The 16,390-nt window shown below is 42.8% G+C and overlaps 2 protein-coding genes and 1 pseudogene across 3 annotated transcripts in view; 2 read left to right on the top strand and 1 right to left on the bottom strand.

Annotated features, from left to right (window-relative positions):
* DNAJC16 (DnaJ heat shock protein family (Hsp40) member C16) overlaps positions 1–14,831 on the top strand; it is a 33,091-nt gene extending 18,260 nt beyond the window's left edge. For both annotated transcript variants that reach the window (XM_025048560.1, XM_006914333.3), the window contains exons 6-15: positions 710–814; positions 1,505–1,663; positions 6,146–6,276; positions 8,183–8,366; positions 9,108–9,290; positions 9,441–9,517; positions 10,508–10,588; positions 10,694–10,792; positions 11,341–11,511; positions 12,017–14,831. In XM_025048560.1, coding sequence (XP_024904328.1) covers positions 710–814; positions 1,505–1,663; positions 6,146–6,276; positions 8,183–8,366; positions 9,108–9,290; positions 9,441–9,517; positions 10,508–10,588; positions 10,694–10,792; positions 11,341–11,511; positions 12,017–12,416 — 1,590 coding nt within the window. In that variant the 3' untranslated portion in view covers positions 12,417–14,831. The remainder of the gene's footprint in view (positions 1–709; positions 815–1,504; positions 1,664–6,145; positions 6,277–8,182; positions 8,367–9,107; positions 9,291–9,440; positions 9,518–10,507; positions 10,589–10,693; positions 10,793–11,340; positions 11,512–12,016) is intronic.
* Positions 6,735–6,853, top strand: LOC112481793 (annotated as a pseudogene).
* A 1,014-nt stretch (positions 14,832–15,845) lies between the features above and the next one.
* AGMAT (agmatinase) overlaps positions 15,846–16,390 on the bottom strand; it is a 7,775-nt gene continuing 7,230 nt past the window's right edge. The window contains exon 7 of the mRNA XM_006914332.2: positions 15,846–16,275. Coding sequence (XP_006914394.2) covers positions 16,202–16,275 — 74 coding nt within the window. The 3' untranslated portion in view covers positions 15,846–16,201. The remainder of the gene's footprint in view (positions 16,276–16,390) is intronic.

Raw genomic sequence — 16,390 nt, 5'->3', positions numbered from 1 at the left:
GAGGGCCTCAGAGGGCCTCACGCCCCATTAAGGAAGTTAGTTGGGCCGTGGCCTGCAGGTGATGGAGCCATTGAAGGAAGTTGAGCAGCTGGGTGAAATGATCAGATTGAGGTTTTATATGGATCATTCTGGAAGCAGAGTAGAAGGATAAATTTTGAAACTACTATGAAAAATTTCTAGATAGAAATTTAATTATTCATGTTTTTAATTTGTTCTCTCAATAGAATTATTTTAAGGTATAAACAGGGAAACAAAAAAAACACCATTCAGATGTCAGTAAATGAAATTATGTGAGTATAGATGGGGTGGGCCCACTTATTTTTATTTAAGCCATTTAAAAGAGCAATTATTGCATTATCTTCTGCATTAGATTAAAGTTAATAGGTTAAAGTTAGTAGATTAAGAAGTGCAGTCTGTAATTAAGCAAGAACCAACTTTGAAAGCCCAGTTTTTTTTATAATATGGTCAGTAATCATTTTAGAAAAGATTATGCTTTCAGTCTGTAAGAGTTGGAACGCATGAAAATATGAAATCAATATCTCTGTTCTTTTCAATGATTTTCATTAATGAAGACAAAAGATTTGTTGTGTGCGTTTCTTATTTTTACAAAATATTTTACACATATTTGATTTTATTTATCTACTGACTGGATTATAATACAGTTGTTGAAAATTAAATATTTAAATTAACATCCTCTTTTCAATTTAAGGTTACAAATAAAAATTATGTCAAATTCCTCTCTGGCTGGCAGCAGGAGAATAAACCACACGTCCTTCTGTTTGACCAAATGCCTGTTGTACCCCTGCTGTACAAGGTACTGTATGTGCTGGGAAATGTTTTCTCTTATTTTGGTGGAAATAACTTGTAGCCTGGTTGTCCTTTTTATAAGTAAAAGCTTAACCCATGAGAAATGTTTGAAGACCAGAAATTTGCTTTAACCACCGTACATTGAGCACCTAGTGATACTATTTCTCTGCCGGTGCTTTCCACACATATGTCATTTAATCTTCAGAAGAGCCCAGTCATACGGGTACTATCCCTATTTTATAGACCGAGATACTGACACTGTTGTGTAACCAGCCCAGGGTCTCCCTGCGGTATGGGGAATGTTGATTTCTGATACCCTGTTCCACATTTCCAGCACAACCACGGTGACATGAGATGGCAGAGGACAGTGTCCTGCATGATCACTGCTATCTTGCGTAATCGGGGTTCAGGTTATTCCTCAAACACTCCATGCCTCCCACCCAGTACAGATCTCAGTGAGATGAATATTTTGTTCTATCTGAAAAAAAGAATTACTTGTGTTTCGCATTGTTGGTGCAGTTTTCATGCACGGAACACCATAGAATTCCTAAGGGTACAGGAGTGTAGCAGCCCAGGTGGGGCTGTGCAGTAAGCTTGCATTCCTCTCTACCCACTGATGGGAACAAGCCACACTGGATTTGTAATTTGGATGCTGTGCTATCGACTTCATTTCCTCCTCCCTACTATGCCCTAACAGTTGACCGCTTTTGCATACAAAGATTATTTGTCATTCGGATATGTCTGTGTGAGTTTGAGAGGGGCGGAAGAGATGACGAGGCAGTTCAACGTCAATGTCTATGCCCCCACCATGCTGGTCTTTAAAGAACACGTCAACAAGCCTGCAGATGCTATCCAGGTACGTGAGGTCACCCGGTTTCAAGATTGTCCTCATGCTTTATCTTGGGCCTTCATGTAAATACCACACAGCACAATGGAGCAGAGCAGGTGAGGAGGAAAAACTAGTTTTTAATTTCTTCCTTCAGAGGCACAGAATTTAAGAACAAGTTTGTTTTTCATCTGATTTGGTACTATTTTGCTTAAAAAATAACCTTTTGACAGAAAGTAGAATGGTGGTTGCCAGGGGCCGGGGAGGAGGAAAAGGGAGCTAGTGTTTAATGGGTGCATTTTCAGTCTGGGAAGATAAAAAGGTTCTGGAAGTGGATGGTGACGGTTGCAGAACAATATAAACGTGACTTAATGCCACAGAATTATACACTTGAAAATGGTTAAAATGATAGATTTCATGTTATGTATATTTTACCACGAAAATAAAATAATAATAATAATAATTTTTACCTCTAAAGTACCCCTGTTGGAAAGTCAATAATCTTATTCTAAAAATAAATTACAAAAAGAATTTTGAGTTAAATATAAAACAGTAATAAAAAGGAATTTAAAAACTGTGAGGACATATGAATGAGTATCTCAAGATAGGAAAGAGCTAAAATTGTTGGGAAAAAATCTTGTTGGAAATCTTAATAACTTGATTACAAGTTTTAAATTTTTATATAAATACTTAAAATTTTTAAGTTAATAAGCTAGGGAAATATTTATAGCTGATATAAAGGAGATTGTTATCTTCAATTTCTAATGAGCTTCTTCTAATCAAAGAGATCAAACCAGAACCTCCCACGAGTGACCACTAAATAGGCACAGATTTTTCTTTTGGGGGTGTTAAAAACATTTTGGAACTAGGTAGAAGTGATGGTTACACAGCGTTGTGAAGGTACTAAATGCCACTGAAGCATACACTTTAAAATGGTTCATTTTACATTATATAAATTTCACCTCAATAAAAAAAAAATTTAAATAAAACATCCCCCCAAATAGGCTAAGAATATGAACAAAATTCTGAGAAGAGATTCAAGTGACTACTAAAATCTTTTAAAAATTAAATCTTACCAATAAACAGAGAAAAGCAAATTTAACATTTTCTCCTCCCATTAAATTGCTAAAGATTTTCAAAGTAAAAATACTCAGTAGTGTTGAAGGTATAGAGACACAGGCACTCTTTTTTTTTTTTTTTTTTTTTTTTCCTTTGCGGGGGGAAGCTTCAGAAGTTTTCAGAAAAGTGATTAGGCGATAACTGCGCAGATTCCTTCAGCAAGAGTACTCCTGAGTCCCCGATGTGTGCCCAGTATAGCTCAGCGTGCGGGATCCAGCCCCGAACAAAGTCAGCCGAAGTCCCCGTCCTGTGTCCTAGTGGGGACGACAGACAATCAGCGTGACATAATCTGTTGTGTATTCTGTAGTGATAAGTGCTAAGGAGAAAAATAAAGCAGGAAAGAGAAATGTGGAGTATTGGAGGGGGGAAGGTTCACATTTTTAAGGTGAAGGGGCCGAGAAGGGACTCATTAAGGTGATGCTTGAATAGAGAGCTGAGGGAGATGAGATTACTTTTTAGAAATCCTTCCTAAGGGAAGAGGGACTCAGACAAAGAACTACATACAGAGATGCTAACTGTCATTCATAATAGCAAAAATGCAGGGAAATATAAATATCCAACAGTAGGGTAATTATTGGTACATCCCGAACAGGGACTATCTGTATAGCCATTTAAAATGGCAATTCAGGAATACTTAAATGATGTGGATAATTTTCATAATAAGGTGAAAGAGCAAGCAGTATGCAAAATCGTATATGCAGCGTAAGCAGTGATCTCAATTTTATAACATGAATGTGTGTGCACACGTGCGTGCATGTGTACACGTAGGAAAAAACTGGAAATAAATTCATCAAAACAGTGGTTATCGCTTGATGGCAAAATTATATATTATTTAAAATCCCTATAATGAACATGTATTCTTTTACACATTAATGTTAGTTTTTTAAAATCAGCAATGATCCTTTGACTCACCTCTTAAAGGAGGCAACATGAAAAATTCTATAAAGTCCTTTACTTCAGTCAATAAATTTATTGCCCGCCTACTGTATAGTAAATACAGAGCCCGCTCCGACATCTAGAGTTAGTCTCCATCCCCAAGCAACTCAAAGTCAGGGGAGGAAAGAGACCTAAAGGCAATTTCTCTCCACCATTATAGGTGTCTCACTTAGATGTAGAGTAAACTCTGGGTACCATGCGAACGTGGACAGATACCTGAGACTAGGGAGATAAGGGAAAGACATTGCATGTGGCAGAACAAAAAGGGGAAGGTAGATAGTAAGGAAAGAAAAGCAGGTTTAGGAAGAAGGTAACTGATTCAGTTATGGACATACTGAATCAAAACTGCCTATCGGAGATCTAAGGGGAGATGTCCATCACCCAGTGGCATACAGGGACCTAGATCTTAGGAAAGGCGAGTGAGCTGGGATAGAGATTTGTGGATCATCAATGGATGATTAGATGTTCTGGGAAGATCTCCCAGGCATCATATGTAAAGTGAGGCATGAAGTGAGCCAAGGACAAAACTGGACACCACCAGGAAATAAAAGAGAGGGTGCCTGATGGTGACAACTTGCTGAGAAGGAGTCAGGAAGAAAACAAGTGCCAGTAGAGGAAGAAAGAAAAGAAATCTCAATCCAAGGTTAATCCATGAAGCTTGCCTAAGTTGCTCTTTACTAATAGCTTATACCGTTGAGAATTGTTATTTACTCCCTAGGGAACTCAGATATATTTACGAAATTATTGGTACAGTGGATGCTTTACCAGTGTGTTCTCTATGGATGTAAAAATGCACGCTTAACAGAAACCGAGTGCTCCAAATGACAGGTGGCTTAGTTAACATAGAAGCACGGGTCGCTTCATGTAGCTCTGGTTAATTTGTTTTCATGTGCTACACAGTATTTATGGCTACATTATCATTTGCTTTTTCGTTCTTCTGCTGATGGACATTTCGGTGCCATGCACATCACACGTGTCTCAGCGCACCTGAGCACAAGTATCTCTAGGACAGCAGTTTTCAGAATATGGTTCACAGACCCCTAGGGGGTCCCAAGGCCTTTTAAGGGAGCCTGAGAGATCAAAACTGTCTTCATAATAACACTAAGACATAATTTGTCCTTTCTGTTGACACTCGCACTGGTAGTGCAAAAGCAACTGTGGGTAAATCTACCAAGTGTGAACCCAGGCACAGGCCCCAGACCACCAGTGACCGTGTTCTTCACTCCAAGCCCCTGTCATAAAAACAAACAACACTTGTGTTACTTTATAGCCTTGATAAAACAGAAGTATTAACTTTATTCAAAAATAAATTGATCCTTGAGTCCACATCTTTCAATATTCTTAAAATTCCGTGTGACAGAATGGGAAGGGTGCATAAAGCGGTCTACTTCATGCCAAAGCACAAAGGTTGCCCTGAAGACAAGCATCTGTGTGATCGCAAGATTTGAACTAGAAGGAATTTTTCTATTTCATCTATATTTTACAATTTAAATAACTCTTTTTTAACTTTTGCAAAGGGATAGTGCTTCCTCCTTGTCATCCTTGATGGCGGTTATTTGTGCCTTCTCTTGTTTTCATGATCCGTGTTCCCAGAGGTCTGTCAGTTTTAGTAGCTCTCCCAAAGAACCAATTGTGGCTTCGTTAATTCTTTGTTTTTTCTTTTTCTATATTTATTTGTTTCTTTGACTTCAATTTTTTTAATCTTTATTATTTCCTTCTTTCTACTTTTATTTTTTGCTGCTTCTTTTTAATTTCTCGATATGGATGCCTAGTTCATTAATTTCTTTTCTATTATTTTAACATTTCCCTCCGAGTACTACTTTATCTGCATCCCAGAGTTTTAATAAATAGTATTTTCATTAATCATTCAAATTTAGAATGTTTTCTAATATGATATGCTTTCTTCTTAGATCAATAAGGTATTCAGAGTATATTTAACATGAAAGAATTTTCTGGGTTACATTTCATATTAATTTCTAATTGTGGTCAGAGAACCTGCCATATAATTTCAATCCTTCAAAGTGTTTGAAAGTTCATAATAACAATGTAGTCATCATACAGTTTTGTAGTCCACCTTTTATACTTGGTAACTTTGTTACTTTGGCGTTTATTTTAATTGTTCAGTTTGCTGCAAATCTTAAATGAAAGTAAATTTGCCTAAATTCAAAATGACTGACTTTTTAAATCTGCCAACATAAAACAGTATACAAAAGTTAACCCGCAGAAAGGCACTTGACTTTCCTTTGGCCTGAAGTAACTACACCATTGCTTTCAGTCCAACGTTGTAGAAATAGACCACATGTCAGTTTGCTCAGACAGATCTTTCTTATTTTATATTTATATTAATTTATATTACTGTAGCCAGGGTCAGCCACATTTTTATTAAACTTGAAAGTAAAGCCCATTTGCAGTGAGAAAACTGAATAAAAATCAACTGTTTCTTGGGTTTTTTTCCAGGCCCGCGGTATGAAGAAACAGGTCATTGATGACTTCATCACCCAAAACAAGTATCTGTTGGCAGCCAGGCTCACCAGCCAGAAGTTGTTCCATGAACTCTGCCCCGTGAAACGGTCTCACCGACAGAGGAAGTAAGGGCTCAAGGCTTTTCTTCTGCTTGTTGCTGCAATAGAGGGGCCATGTCACATTTTACTCAGGACAATTAAACATCTACTCCGTGACAGTCAGAATTTATTCTGTATGTAACAGATATTGACTGATGACTATTATAGTAGTGGGGTGTATTAATCCAGGGTCTCTTAGGGCCAAACTACTGGATGTGCCAGTCTCGCCTAGGCGTCAGAGAAGATCTCCCTAAGGTCTAACACTTTAGCTGAGACCTGAAGAATGAGCAGACTTTAGCCAGGTGTCAGGGAGAGATGGCTACTTTAAAGATGCACAGAGTATGAGACAGTTACTATTCCAACTAGAACATTCCCCGCAGGGTAAGTCTTTACAGGTCTTGGAGGGGGTCTTGGAGAAAAGCCAGGGTAACGACTTAACAGTAGGGAAGTGTAGGATACCGAGGAATGTTAAAATAATTAGTTTGGTCTATGACCATGCTACCCTCAACAAGCCCAGTCCCGTCTGATCTTGGAAGCCAAGCAGGGTCAGGCCTGGTTAGTTCTTGGATAGGAGACCACCTAGGAAGACCAGGTGCTGTAGGCATAAAAAATTAATAAATAAGGGATTGTAAGCTGACAAGGTCCTTGCAATCTGTGAGGTCAACCAAGGGTTGCCTCGCCAAAAAAATAAAAATAAATAAAATAATTAGCCTGGAATAGGAAGGCCAAGGCATACTTAATCATACAGAGTATCTAAAAAGTCTGGAATAAAGGGAAAAAGTCTGTTATACCTTTTTAAGATTAATGAATCAGTGGCTTTAAATTTAGGGGGGCTGTTTCACCTGCAAAAGGTATCTAGATATGGAAAGAAAAGATATTGGTTATATTTAATATTTTTAAATTTCCCTATATTTCTAGACTTTTCAGATTCCTTTATAGGCTAAGAAAGATGAAATAATTTATTAGATGAAAAGAAGAATATCCTGGACTTCAAGGATTGTTATTTACACAGCCTTCAAAAAATATCCCAAATCCACATCCTTTAGCTTTTTTACCACTGCCGGCCTGGAGCAGGCCACCGTCATCCCGCGTCGGGACCACCCCGTTAGCCTTCTTACCGGTGTCTGCTTCCGTTCCGTTCTCATACCTTCCCGTCAGTTCTCCACACATCAGCCAGGACCTTTCTAAAACCGTGAATTGTGTCAAGTCACTCTCCATCCTGGGGTCTTTGCCCTCGCAGTTCTGTCTGCCTAAAGTGCTCCGACCCTTTTGGCACATTTCATTCAAGGCTCTGCTCAAACTTTTACCTTCTCAGGTGAGCAACCTGTCTGATGGAGTATGACTCCCGCCCCACCGAGGACTCTCTCTCCTTCTCTTTATTTCTTCATGACACTTGTCACTATTTGTCATGCTCTATTTATTTATTAGCTGCGTTCCCCACTGGAAGATAAGCTCTACAAGGGTGAAAACATTGTCTGTCTTACCCGGCATATAGTAAGTGCTCAATAAATATTTGGGTGCGTGAGTGAACGAGTGATTAGCTAAACTTTCCATTGGAACCATTGCAAAGGAGCCCTCAGCATGAGGCTCAGTGGCCTCTGGCCTGCAAGAAAGTCGACCAGCCCTGCCCGTGCCGGGAGAACTAGAACACATGGCTTCTGAAAGGCCCTTCTGCACCAAGGATTCAGTGATCATTGCCTTAAACGAAATTCCTAAGTGTGGTAAAGTTCGGTTTGGGAAAAACACCACCAGTCTGGGAGAGAAGCGAGTCATTAGCGACTTGCACATCTTGTCTCACTGGACGTTGAACATAAGTTCTCAGCAGTGAAGCGTATTCGCGTCTCCAAGCTGGTTGCCGCCCCTTCCTCACCTCCACTTGCCATTGCAGGTTCTCATCATGGGCTTATAAGTCTTCTCTTCTGTTGCGGTGCAGGTACTGTGTGGTTTTACTGACTGCCGAGGCCACCAGGTTGAGTAAGCCCTTCGAGGCCTTCCTGTCCTTTGCCCTGGCAAACACACAAGACACAGTGAGGTTCGTGCACGTCTATAGCAACCGGCAGCGGGAGTTTGCCAACACTTTACTTCCAGACAGTGACACATTTCAAGGAAAGTCAGCGGTGAGTCATGTTTTGCTCCCGATCCCAAGCTCTTCACAGCACACGGCACTTGACTCCATTTCCTCCTTCCTCGGGAGATTTGAATACAGATTCCAGGAAATCCAGAAATCTCTGAAAGCCTGCTCTTAAAACAGTCTTTCACCGTGGCGATTTTACCTCTTAGATTTTCAGCCTTGGGCTTTCCCAGGAAATACCTTTCCTCTGACTAAGGATGAAGGAACGTCAGTCCTCTGCACCGCTTCTCCCCACGGCAGGTCTAGTCTTGCAGCATCTGGTTTGCAGAGTCTTCCTCAGGCGACCGGTCATGTGCTTGTGAAGTTTCTCCCTCCTTCACGTCTGCCTCCCTCACGTCATCCTGATTGAGCCCTCCTTCCCCCCCTCCTTCTGTCATCACTCTCTACAGCATGAAATTCTTCTCCATTTCATCATTTTGGTAATTGTGGAAAATCTCTCTGAGAAACAAAGGCTTCTTTATTATAAAATTGAGTCAGAGGTTGTAGAACAAAGTTTATTGAGAAAAAAAGACCTTTATCTTTTAACAGAAGCTTTGGAAATTCATTAAAAATTTGTCAGAAAAATTTAAATTTCTTACGGATGCTTTACGCTCATCCACATTTGTGTTTGAGCGTATTGCTAACTTCACTAGACCCTTTTCTCCATCCTCCCTGAAAAGAAACCAAACAGCAGTTGAACTTACCTTTCTTTTGCGACTTCTCAGGGATTTCTCTCCTTTTCTCCCAGGTGTCTATCTTAGAAAGGCGCAACACAGCCGGCAGGGTGGTATATAAAACCCTGGAGGAGCCCTGGGCAGGGAGCGAGAATGATAAATTCACGCTTTTGGGTTATCTCGACCAGCTGCGGAGAGACCCAGCTCTTCTGTCCTCGGAAGCTGTGCTCCCCGACTTGACCGATGAACTTGCCCCCGTAAGCATGTGGCCCAGGAGAGTGGGCACCGGGCAGGGCTGGTGGGCTCCCAGGGCCCGAGCAGCGCTTCAGCAGCAGTGCTGTGCTGGGGGCGAGGACTTCACCGGGGCTCAGGGATCCCATCCTGACTGTCATCCACTTTCTCGATAGATTTTTCTCCTTCGGTGGCTCTACTCCGCTTCTGACTACATCTCGGACGGCTGGGACAGCGTGTTTCACAGCAACTGGTAGGAATATTGCTGGATCGAATTTCTCTAGCAATTAGTAGCAGGACCGCTTTTGTCTCTCGAAAAGAGTCTTCTTCAATCTGAGCGTGTACTCCATGTGGGCAGGTGGAAGAACGTTTACACATTTTCAACAACTGCTGCCCGTTTTTCTTTCTGTAACTTCACCTTATTTATATTTGCTGATCGACCCTTTCCTGCTGGTTGGGAAAGAAAGGATCACTCCGACTGTCCTTCTAGGCAGCGGAGTCTGGGACTGTCCTCTTCATCGGGGCCCGACACACATGGAGTCCGGTGTGTGGATGTGCAAGCCAATCAATGCATTACAAAGAAGGGAGGGGTGCCCGACTCCTACCCCCATAAGACGTGGGCTCCTGAAGGGCAGAAGCACGTCTCAGTCATGTTTATGGTTCCTGGTGCTCAGCATAGCTCCTGATCAATGACGGGCCTTTCATCAGTGTTTGTGGGTGCATAAAACTGTAGAGTGCCAGTCCTAGGGGAAATTGCGAAAGGTCAACTTTTTCTTCCTACTCCACCCCTCTGAGCCACGTCTGAATTCTTCTGGCCAGGAAAAAAAAATCAAAATAAAGGAAATAATTGCATAGACTTCTTAGTCACTGTTAATACCCTCAGCATCAGAACATTCTCCCATGTTCCCAGTTAAATCTTTTGTTATCCGTCTTACTGTTTCCTTCTGCGGGACATAGTAAGCGTGGCCTGTGATACTGAGACACCAAATTAAACGTTTAGAATAAACTATCTATGAATTACAGCAGTGAGGGGGACACCTCTGCTTTCCCCACCACCACCCCTCCAAAAAACCTCTATCTGTATGAAATTAGACAATGTTTATTGTTATGCAAGCTTTTTGGTTCGGGGTCGTTTGGGGGTTTGTTTTTTGAGTTGGAGAGAGGTGACCTACAGTTACTCGCTGACGTGCGGCAGCAGCCCCTGTGGCGCTGAGCCGTCTGTAAGCCATGAACCTCGTTTCAGGCGGGAAATGATGCCTCTCCTGTCGCTGCTCTTCTCCGCCCTCTTCATCCTCTTCGGCACCGTCATGGTTCAGGCTTTCAGGTAAACGCCTGCGGGGCTTCTCGGCGCTTCCTCAAGGGAGAGCCCCACACCTCCTAGTTGTCGGTCCTCTTTTTTTCTTGTAAAATTCTTTTTTTCTCACTTCAGTGACTCAAATGATGAGCGAGAGTCCAGCCCTCCAGATAAAGAGGAAACCCAGGAGAAGGCCGGGAAGACCGAGCCCAGCTTCGCCAGAGAAAACAGCAGGTTTCTCTCACAAAACAGCAGCCCTTCCCCTGAGCAGCAGCCCCGCAGACGGTGTGGTCTCGTAGCGCAGTGTCGGGACATGTGGTAGATAGAAGAACTCTGGTCCGCCGCCTGGTGCGTGAGGTGTGGGTCTAGGGGAGGGTCACCGCTCGTCTCGTTTACTGAGACCCTGAAGGCATTGAGACGCCGGGTCTCCCTCTGCTCCGTCTCATCGGCTTCTGAGTCTCAGACTTAATACTGACGGCAGGAGGCAAAGAAGCGTGTCAGAGATGCTAGATGAGCCAGAAGCAGAGAACAGAACTTCACCAGAACTGCCCATGACCTTCATCAGCATTTTCCAGCTGAACGGCAGCATCTGAGAGGCTCTTCGTAGCCCCAGGATCGCCAAGTAGGGACCATCCCGGTCCTGCCAATGTGTCAGGCTCGAGAATATTAAATACCATATCTCATCGGGTTAGAACATAGCATTTTCTGCTGCTTGTTCCTTGTAATAGTAGTGGCATTCTCCTATCCTGATAACATCTTCACTTCTCGATATTTCTCCACAGCAAGTTTCCCAAAAAAGGCTTTGTGGAGGTAACCGAACTCACAGATGTAACGTACACCAGCAACTTGGTACGCCTGAGGCCAGGCCACATGAATGTCGTCCTCATCCTGTCGAATTCCACCAAGACCAGCCTGCTACAGAAGTTCGCTTTGGAGGTCTACACATTCACCGGGTAGGCTGGGTGTGGGCGAGAGAGGGGTAGAGAAAGGGCCAGAGCATGCGCGTTTGCAAAGGAGAGGACTAGAGAATCCATCCTTTCCTCTTTGACCACGAGGGGCTTTCATCTGTGCAGCAGACGTTGGCTGTGACCTTTCTAACCCAGGAGGCTGTGCCATCATGAGGGGACCTTTTCTCCCTGCTTGACTTCATGTCCTGTTGGTGCTTCTTCCCTGAGCCCTTTCAGAAAACTATTCTGTAGCCCTCGCTATTGTCCTGTAGCTGGATCCCGAGAGTGACGTAAGTGACACCCAGCGGGGGACCGGGGAACGGATGAGTGGAGCATTGCTGCTGTCCTAGCAGGCCTCCAGCTGCCACAGAAATCCTCCCGTTTTCTGTATTCTGGCCCCATCTGACCTGAAGCCTTTTCCTGTAATTTGAAGTCTGGCTGAGGTATTCTTGTTCCCATATTTGAAATGTGTCAGGAAATACTCTAAATCCTCATTCTCTTCTTCCTACAGGAGCAGCTGCCTACACTTCTCCTTCCTGAGTCTAGATAAACACAGAGAATGGCTTGAATACTTATTAGAATTCGCTCAAGATGCAGCCCCGATCCCAAACCAGTATGACAAGCATTTCATGGAACGTGACTATACTGGTTATGTACTGGCTCTGAATGGCCACAAGAAATACTTCTGCCTCTTTAAGCCCCAAAAAACAGTGGAAGAAGAGGAGGCCATGGGGGCATGCGGTGGTCTTGACTCTCCCCTCCATCTGGGTGACTCTCGGGGGAAATCTTCCTGTGGCCTTGGATCCAGGCCCATCAAAGGGAAATTGAGCAAGTTGTCCTTGTGGATGGAACGCCTGTTGGAAGGCTCCTTGCAGAGGTTTTATATTCCCTCTTGGCCTGAGCTAGACTGAGAGGATTTCAAAGAGAGACTTGAACTCTTCAGACTTTTTAGCAGGCCCCTGCAAACAGGTATTTTCAGGACTCAAACAATCACAGCGGACAGTATAGATTTTAGATTATTCTTCTAGAACAGTGGCTAGAAGAATCTTTCTTTTGTCCTGTTCTAACCTAGGAGCGAAAAACACAAGTCGACTTCCGTAGATCAAAATATTTCCTTTGGGTTTTTTCCCTCGTTTGAATGCCACACTATCTACAGCAGACTGCTCGTCCCTCCTCCTTTGTCATGCCCGTCACGCGCTCACAGCACCCTCCCCTGTCCTGTCCCTGCTAGTGGGGAAGCGCAGATGCTCACCCCACAGCGGGACCTGGATGGAATCTCACGAGCCTGGTGTGCTGGCCGCTGGTTGGGTCATTTTCCCTTCCTCCCCGTCCCGGCCCCGCTGGGCTTCTGCCACAGTGCACGCTGTCAGAGTGGAACGACCCGCAGCAGCTCTCTAGGCCCTGCGTCTGGAAAGAGGCCTCGTTCCAAGCAGTCTTACCTTTGATGGTTTTTCAGGTAGTAAGTGGCTAACGTCGACTTTGGGGGTATCCCCCTTCAGCAGTTTGTCAGCCATTTTTACAAGGTTTTACAAGGATAGAGATGGGTGGAATAGACTGCGTGTGAGTTGGGTGTTCTTCCTAAGGCAAGACAAGGGAGGGCTGGGCGGTGATTGAAGTGACCCCTTTGTGAGCGCCCCACCAGCCGCCTCCCCAGCTCTAAGCGTAGCCAGGAGGAACATGCACTGTAATGTACTGTAATGACTTGAGCCATTTACGTGTATGTTTTCAGATGCCTTTCTCCCTCTGTCAGTTTTAGGGTATGAATATTAGGAGCCACGACTTTAACCTTGTTCTCTGAACGTAGAGATAAGCTGCTATAAGCCGGTAGATGGTAAACTGAAGACGCGTTCTCCCACCTGCCGAGTCAGGCGCGGGGAACCTCTTCACTCCCGTGGTGTCTCTTTAGTAAAATACCAGACGTGTCTTTGTATCAAGGAACCTGACATTTCTCAACAATTGTATTTTGAACACTGTTACCCCAAAAGTGCTGTATCTTCATATCCTCTTTTGTGACAAGTGAACCAAGACTGGTTCTAGACTCCTGTTTTGCAAAGTCTTACTTTGAGCTTCTGGCCTACATTTGACGTCTCCTCTTAACTGTTTCACTCTTAACATACAGCTGCTTCACCAGTAACAGGGTCAGACGTGTCATCAGCTTGCTGAGCCACAGCGTGCGGTGGACTCCAGGCTGGATCATACTGGCCAGTTAGAGAACTTACCTTTTCTTTTTCAGAGCAAAACCACCAGTGGAGTTAGGACAGCCTCGGCGAGTTCTCTGGTCAGATATCAAAGGCACTTTGTAACGTGAAGGGTCAGAATCCGTGATGGAACAAAAGAAGTTATTATTTTCTTTAAACATCATTGTTTTAAACCAAGCCATTTGGATCCTGAACAATTTAAATATTGAGCTCCAGTGGCAAGTGATAAATTATTCAAGCCCAGGAATTCTTATAGTTTTCATGGAATCCGTAGTTTTATGAAAAAAATAAAATCACCACCAGGCTTCATTTTTCCACTTGATCCTCTAAAAGTGGACGCTTACTCCGATCGCCACATCTCATGGCCCCTGGGCCAGGTAGAAATGATCACAGTCCACAAAATAAAACTTTCTGGGTCTCTTATGGCCAGGTTGCTTATATGAGTATGTTTTGGTTTGGTGGTAGGTTTTTTTAATTTCCAGTACTAATGGGATTCTTGACCTTAATTTCTGAAAACCAAAAACTCAACCAGATTTGTTAATTTAAAATTTTTTATTAAAATAAAAAGCACCTTCAGACAGCTGTACCTTCCATTCATACTAAGAAAGCAAAATGATAATAGGATTGAAAACATTCCCGGCAGATATTTCGGTCAAAAAATTTTTCTGCAGGTCTCTTTGGGGGCTGGTAGATAGGTCTCCCAAGAGGACACTCGGGAGCTTTTATTTTAAAATGAACTTTACCCTTGACCACCCAAGGCTTTCCTCCTGAATGTTATGTCCATTAATTTGTTCACTTTCATGTCAGACCTTGGAGCCGTTGTCGTGCTCAGCCAGTGCCACCATTTCTCTCGCCGAGGTGTATAATCACAGGCCTAATTTTAGTTTGAAGTTAAGTTCCTAGCCTTTATGGCCTTTGACTCTCTCTCCTAAACCAGCTAACCCTCCCCCCCTCCGCCCACTTTATTATGTATCTTGAAACTGTGGACATCGATGATTTTAGAGTTAGGTTTTACCGGTTGGTAGAGACTATGCATCATGTTTAGAAGGGGATGAAAACTGGCCTAAAAAAAAAAAAAAAAAAAAAACTTTGTAGAATACATGCCTATTTAAAAAATATATTTTTATTGCCAAGGTGTCAGTTGCACAATTTGTCTAACATAGAGGTCAGCAACCCCAGTTAAGCAATCTCAACGAGCAAGCCTGCCCCAACGGCCATTAGGCACCATGGTCTCACTGCCGTCACTTACTGACCATGAAAATTTGGTTGTAGTTTTCACATAATAGGTTGATAGCCTTCCCCATTCAGTACATAAATGTTTTCCTGGTATAAAGAGAAATGGGATCTGATTTGTGTTTTAAGCGATTTGCTTTGTTTGGGAAATGGGATTAGAAGCAAACACTTGAACTTTTTTTAAAGCAAAATTCTTTAAAAGCTGATGCAAAACATTTTAACTGAACTGTTGCTTACATCCAAATACTTGCCATTGTCCCCTGGAAACCAACGCAGTGTGACAGCTGCTGAATCTATCTGTTCAGTTTGTCAAGAAGAATAATTGTACTTTCGAGACAGATCTGAAAAGGTGAATATTTTGCACTTTTGATACTCTTAGGAACAAATAACTTATTTGGCAAATGGTGTCTTTTTTATGTTGTTTTTGTTTTGTGTTGTGAACAGGCACTGAAGCTGATGTTATTTTTGTTTTAAGAACATTACCGACTGGAAACAGAAATAAACTATTTTAATGTGTGATGATTACGGGTAGCTCCTGCATTGCGAAATGATTTGATCCTGAATTTGCGTGGAAGTCAGCACATGCTTAAGATGAGCACGTCCGAAGTGCAGATTTCAGAAACTGCTGTCATGAGGGGGTGTGGACTCGAAGCGTAGACAATGCAGAACTGAGACTTGCAGGCAGCGGGTTAAGGGAATGTCATTCAAGGCTCTTTGAAGGCCAGCTGGTCTCATCCCGCTTAGGAGACGTTTCCTGTACCTCCTGGGTTTTCAAGTGGGAAGTTTATTAGGATCTGTGCGTTCATTTCTTTCAATTTCGTTTACGTTCACGATGGTCCTAAAACCAAGGTGCAGCCCCGAGCTCCTCAGAGGAGGCACTGTATTTTAAAGGAAAATACTACAGAAATGTTGAAGGTTTATATAGTATTATTTCATAGTCATTCTTTTTTTCATTCCTCTAATTTTTAGATAACCTTGAACTAAATTCTTCATCCCCTTCCCCTTTATCCTCCATCATCTTTCATTAAAGGAAAAAGATCAGTGCAGCACAAGTGCTTTTTTTTTAAGTTAATTCAAACTCCTCAGAAATAGCTGTTTGGGTTAGACATCTACTGAATGCCCTGATTTTACAGCCATCGGTGACACTTCCAACAGAAAGTTTTATTGGCATAAATTCTTCGAGGACTCAGACTGCTTGCTCATAAATCCTTCTTGAGAATTTGTCATTGATGCAATCTGACGTTTTACCTTGAAAAGCACAAGGTTCAAATGACTGTCACTTTAGGGAGAGCGCACAGCATCTCGAACAGCAGGTTAGCTGCCAGGAGGGCCGTGTTTCCTACAAAGAAGTGAAACCCAGCAGTGAAGACCCAAAGTCCCGCCTCCCAATGACCCACATCCTTCTTCTTCCCCGTGTGCTTCCTTCCTAGGGACCTGTCTATCCTGCTCTTCCT

The sequence above is a fragment of the Pteropus alecto genome, unplaced genomic scaffold (genome assembly GCF_000325575.1).
Source record: "Pteropus alecto unplaced genomic scaffold, ASM32557v1 scaffold125, whole genome shotgun sequence".
NCBI classification, from domain to species: domain Eukaryota; kingdom Metazoa; phylum Chordata; class Mammalia; order Chiroptera; family Pteropodidae; genus Pteropus; species Pteropus alecto.
Note: the sequence above shows the minus strand (reverse complement) of the source record. Positions and strands in the feature narration are given on the sequence as shown.